This window comes from Primulina tabacum, chromosome 1, assembly GCF_025594145.1.
Source record: "Primulina tabacum isolate GXHZ01 chromosome 1, ASM2559414v2, whole genome shotgun sequence".
In the NCBI taxonomy this organism is placed as follows: Eukaryota; Viridiplantae; Streptophyta; class Magnoliopsida; order Lamiales; family Gesneriaceae; genus Primulina; species Primulina tabacum.
Genome location: NC_134550.1, coordinates 6723430 through 6729184, shown reverse-complemented (window position 1 = coordinate 6729184; position 5755 = coordinate 6723430). Strand labels below are relative to the sequence as shown.

Here is a 5755-nt window from a genome sequence, read left to right as displayed (position 1 = left end):
AAATAAGACGGTGAAGATTCATTAATCAAAGTAAAATGACAGACTGTGTGAGGGATTAGACCAAGACTTTCTACTCCTGATGCATTTTATACCAGATAGAATTCACGTGAACATTGTATTCAAAAACAAAAATTGTGAGTTTCGTCAAGAATTTTTTTGTTTTGAATTCAGATGTTCACACGTACGTACGAGAAGTAATATATAATATAGAATAAACTTACAAAGAGACGTGTATGGTAATATCATTTTTTCACGGCCAAGAAGCTTTAATTTTTCCCAAACATTGTCATTATATAATTTCTCCCCTGAAAAAAGATTTAGGATATCTAAATAACATAAATTATAATCATCTATGTAACCTTAAATTTTTATTGTTCGAATACTTTATTTGACCATTAGAAAACTCACTGTAATTTCCTTGTGTATTTCAATCAAATAAGTGCTGGTAGACACAATGGAAGACGACTTTTGAATGCGTCAGATAATACAACTTTTTCTTCCTCCCGAAGAAATTCTTGAGAGGCTACGCGTATTTATGGTGGGCCAAAGTTCGGACCAAGCTATGTATATATATGTGTGTATATATATATGTGTATCCTTTGTTTCATGTATCATATTACACTGAAGCAATAAAACCCATACGCACAAAAATTCCATGGCTTCTTCCGGGGATAGTGTAAATTTCTTTCTTTTTTTATTATGAATTATTAATTGGGTTTCTTTTTTATTTGTGTTGAATGGGCATGATCGTGCATAAGAGTTCTTGTTATGGTGATTTACTTGGGTTTGTTGTTTGCTTGTTCCGATTCTATTTTTTGAGGATGGATAGTATACAAGATGTCAAATCTTTCCTTTGTATGAGAATTTGAACATTTTCAGTTTTGGGTTCTCAATCTAATAATCAAAAGTATGTTCACCATGATTGGTTTATCTTCAAATGCATTTTGGTGATTTTGAAATTACTTTTCTGGTCAAACAGAATTTAAGAGTGGATTCTGTTCGTTGATGGCTAAGTGCATGCTTTAAAATCGTCTGTATGAACGGGAAAATATTAAAATTGTATATGCGGTTTTCGTGAAGTTCCAAGTTGGGTCCGGCATTTGCACTCAACTTTTGATGAAGTTGAAATATCCCTTAATTTAGTGTGGCTATTGAGACATCAAAGAATTTGATATATGTTTTCTGAAAATAATTTTTTTCGGGATTATACACAGTTTTATGAACATTGTTGTGGTTAACTGTTGGTTTTGCCTACTGATTAGTAAAACTAGTTCAGATACTTGTAAGTTTACCTGTCAGAGAGAGTCATTTGTGAGTGTAGAAATTAAATAATTAATGCTCATTCATCATATGTTCACGTACATGTAATGTTATCTCTGCTTCAGAAAACATGTGCCATTTGCTTGGGGCGTATGGAATCGGGGAAAGGTCAGGCCATCTTTACGGCTGAGTGTTCTCACTCCTTCCATTTTAGCTGCATTAGCAACTGTGTTACATATGGCAATTATGTTTGTCCTGTTTGTCGAGCCAAATGGAATGATCTCCCTTTCACTGTTTCTAGCCCAAATCCAGCCAATCAAGTTCCTCAACCCCAGGTGCCGGTTCGCTCCCGCACTATATCTGAGCGAGAACCGATTATATTTTCCGATGATGAGCCGCTGCCTTTGGGCACTGTTGATGCAGCGTCTTCTGCTTCACTGGCTGACCTGCAGAATGTCAGTGTCAAGGCCATTCCAGAGCGGCCCGCCATAGCTTCTTCGGAATTTGTTCCTGAATTTGCTGTTCTTGTTGGAATAAGGGCACCGTCACTCTCGGAAGATGCCCATCAGTTCCATCGTGCTCCTATTGATCTCGTAACTGTGCTAGATGTCAGTGGCAGCATGCATGGATCAAAATTGGCACTCCTGAAACGTGCTGTTGACTTTGTGATAGATAATTTAGGTCCTTCAGACCGGCTTTCAATAGTGTCATTTTCAACTTTCGCTAGGAGAATTTTACCCTTGCGCAGAATGACAGAGCAGGGACGTCAAAATGCTAAATGGTCTGTGAATTCACTTTCTGCAAGTGGCTCCACCAATATTGTGGAAGCCTTGAAGAAGGGAGTTCAGGTTCTCGAAGAAAGGCGACACCAAAATCCGGTTTCTAGCATTATATTCTTGTCAGATGGAAGAGACACTTGTAACCACGGCACACGGTTCCAAATTCTCTCGAGTCCAAGACAGTCTCCACAATATCTGCATCTATTGCCTACTTCTATCTGTCCCGAAAACCGAGGAACAGAAGATCACGGTCAGCGACAAACATTTCCAGTTCATGCATTCGGTTTTGGTACAGATCACGATCCTCTCACAATGCATGCAATTTCTGATGCATCGGGCGGTACTTTTTCCTTCATCGAGTCATACGAAATGGTGCAAGATGCTTTTGCTAGCTGTATAGGTGGCCTACTTAGCGTGGTAATTCAGGAGCTGCGTCTAATGGTGAGGTCAGCATCACACGGGATCGAAATTAAATCAATATCTTCAGGAAGATATGCAAGTGAAATCACTAATGAAGGATCACAAGGTTTAATAAAAGTTGGAGATTTGTATGCCGACGAGGAAAAAGAATTTCTTATTAACTTAGCGGTCCCTGTATATCAGGGCATTGAAGATGACTCAAATATCACGTCCCTTTTGGATATTACATGTTCTTACAGAGCGGTCATGTCGAACGACATGATACAAATAGATGGTGACCTAGTCGCTATACAGAGACCGAAATCCCCATCCCCTCTTGAAACGGCTATAAGTTTTGAAGTTGATAGGCAAAAAAACCGCCTCTCAGCAGCAGAAAGCATCAGAGAGGCTCAACAAATGGCAGAAACAGGCAATCTATTAGGCGCACGAGCTCTTCTATCAGATCGAAGGTCGACCCTTCTTGCTTCTGCATCTGGGCAGGCAGGTGATGGTCTTTGTTTGTGGCTCGAAGGCGAGATGAAAGAAATTGATGGAAGAATGGCAAGTATGCAGTTGTACGAACGCACTGGGCGAGCCTATGCGCTCTCGAATATGAGCTCACATGCAAATCAAAGGGCCACAACTAGAGGTAGCAGCGTGCCGGGAGCAAGTTTCAGCTTTGGTGCAGGTGGTGCAGCCCATCATGGTAGTTTCAATGCTTATGCGACACCGAGTATGGCGAATATGGTGAGCAAATCTCATCAGCTTAATAAGACAGGGGACAGTTCTCAAAGTAAAGAATGAGTCATGTATCTGTTTTTTTTTTTTTAAATCCTTTTCTCTCCCTTGTTTGTTATCTTGTGTGCCTGGTAATTGCAATTTACATCAGATGTATAAGTTCAGCAATGACCAAATTTTGATGTGTGAATTGTATGAACGAACTGAATAAGTTGAATATTATGAAAAATTTAAACTCTAATTCATTGTCGTAGCTTTGAATTTAATTAATAATTTTTGTTAAAAAATAATGCGAAGTTTTTTTGTATCTTTATAGTTTGATGATATGCATCATTTTATTAAAAACTCTCTAGAAAATGCAAAATTGTATTGCATTTATTTTAGAGAATAATCTGAGAAAATTAGAACATATAATATAATTCAACAGTTAACAAATCTATTAGTAATATCTATGAAAATCAAACCAATGATTAAATAATAATACTTTCATAATAGCCACAGAAAATGCAAATTATGAATTGCAAATAGAATAATATAAACTGAAGAGCCCAGTCAGTGCAACTCTCCTTGACAAAATTTTGGAAGGCACAAATTTATTAGATCAAGCCTTTTTATTTCCCTCCTTACGGCTTAACATGTTAGATCAATTTCACAGAACCGGAACCGGAACCGGTAGCTTCGCTCTGTTGCTTGGACTTGGCAACCATATTAGCCATGGTCGGAGTCACATATGCCGCGAAACTGGGGGGACAGCCAAAAGGGAGGGAGGCACAGCCGTAGCTTGGAGAAGTCGGCACGTAACCGGCGGGGCTGCCACAAGGGTGGGAGGCGCCGCAGTCGTATCCAGGAGAAGTCAAAAACTCTGCTGCTCCAGGAACAATATTACCTCTCGATGCGGCCCTTTGATAAGCATGCGAATTGATCCCCGCTAGAGCATACGCTCGACCTTGTTGCATATACTCCTGCGACGTCCCCATTCGTTTTCGAGTTTCTTCCATCTCAGCATCAAGCCACATACACAAAGGGTCACCTGCTTGTGCACAAGCAGTAGCAAGAAGCTCAGATCTCCCCTTGGATAACACGGCTTGTGCGCCTACCATATTACCCGTCTCTGCCATCTGTTGAGCCTCTGTGATGGTTAGTAAGGTTAACAGACGGTTTCTCTGCCGCTCAACCTCTAAGTTGAGTCCCATGTCTTGAGGGGACACATATTTCGGTCTGCGTATCTCAACCAATTCGACTTCTATTTGTACCATCTCATTCGACACCATGTTTCTGTAAGAACAAGTGATGTCCAAAAGGGACGTCTTTCCCTCAGTGTCGTCATCTCCATCAGCATTAGGAAGTGTAGGGACAGATAGATTGATGAGAAATTCTTTTTCCTCATCCGCGTAAAGGTCACCGATCTTGAGAGTACCTCGAGATCCTTGGTTGGATGTTTCACTCGCATAACTTCCTGAAGGGATCGATTTAATTTTTACTCCATGCGAAGCTGACCTCAAATTTAGACAGAGATCTTGAGTTACTACACTTAGGAGACCACCAATGCAGCTAGCGAAAGCATCTTGTAACATCACGTGAGACTGAATGAAGGAAAAAGTACCGCCAGACGCATCAGCAATAGCGTGCATCACGACAGGGTCGTGATCTGTACCAAAACCGAATGTATGGACCGGAAAGGTTGCCTGCTGGGCTGAGTTTTCTGTTCCTCTGTTTTGGGGAAAGATAGAAAAGGGCAAGAGACGGAGATACTCCCGTTCCCCTCTAACATTGGCCAAGTAACTGTTGTTACAAGTGTCCGCTCCATCTGATAAGAAAATTATGGTTGAAACCGGATTCTGTTGACTCCTTTCTTCAAGAACCTTTACTCCCATCTTCCGAGCGTCGACAATGTTGGTCCCTCCATCGGCATAAAGCCGATCGACTGCACGTTTTGCGTTTTCGCGGCCTTCATCGGTCATCCTGCATAGAGGCGAAATCATTTGTGCAGTAGATGTGAAAGACACGATGGAAAGTCGATCAGAAGGGCCTAGATTATCAATGATAAAGTGAACAGCACTCTTCATAAGGGACAGCTTCGATCCATACATGCTGCCGCTAACATCTAGCACCGCGACAAGGTCGATAGGCGCCCTCTGAATTCGCTGTGCATCGTCTGATAAAGACGGCGCCTTTAGTCCGACGAGTACTGAGAATTCAGATAAAGATTCCGATGCGGCAACAGCCGGGCGTTCTGGAACGGCCTTGATGGTAAGTTTCTCCAAGCCCGAAGAACTCATCGTTTGTTCCTTGGGATGAATGTTTTGGGGTGTGTGTATTTATAGAGACGAGCCGCGATTGCTCAGGAGGATAAAAAATTAGAAGATTTGACGAGATTTGATCAAACAAAATAAAATCCCTACAAATTTCCATAAATTATTTATCTCTAAAAATTTCCATCATTTTTAGCAAGAAAATCCTAATTTATGTGGTAGATATGTTCACTGTAAATATTTATGAACCTAGTAGAAATTAACATAGATATATTATGAATTACAAAAAATCTTGTCAGACATAAAATATTATTTTTCACTATATAT

At 40.5% G+C, this 5755-nt stretch overlaps 2 protein-coding genes across 2 annotated transcripts; one reads left to right on the top strand and one right to left on the bottom strand.

The window, feature by feature from the left end:
• Window positions 1-438: 438 nt before the first annotated feature.
• On the top strand, window positions 439-3379 carry LOC142537850 (E3 ubiquitin-protein ligase WAV3-like). The gene is made up of 2 exons (XM_075643335.1): window positions 439-676; window positions 1386-3379. The coding sequence occupies exons 1-2, from the start codon at window positions 656-658 to the stop codon at window positions 3240-3242; spliced, it is 1878 nt and encodes a 625-aa protein (XP_075499450.1). The 5' UTR covers window positions 439-655; the 3' UTR covers window positions 3243-3379.
• A 287-nt stretch (window positions 3380-3666) lies between these two features.
• LOC142517193 (E3 ubiquitin-protein ligase WAV3-like) lies at window positions 3667-5513 on the bottom strand. The gene has a single exon (XM_075619906.1). It carries the CDS (start codon window positions 5453-5455, stop codon window positions 3815-3817), a length of 1641 nt encoding a protein of 546 aa, XP_075476021.1. The 5' UTR covers window positions 5456-5513; the 3' UTR covers window positions 3667-3814.
• Window positions 5514-5755: the final 242 nt, after the last annotated feature.

Coding starts and splice junctions, on each gene's coding strand:
- LOC142537850 (XM_075643335.1), top strand. CDS start 656: ATGGCTTCTTCCGGGGATAGT. Junction 677..1,385: donor TGGCTTCTTCCGGGGATAGT/GTAAATTTCTTT, acceptor TCTCTGCTTCAG/AAAACATGTGCCATTTGCTT.
- LOC142517193 (XM_075619906.1), bottom strand. CDS start 5,455: ATGAGTTCTTCGGGCTTGGAGAAACTTACCATCAAGGCCGTTCCAGAA.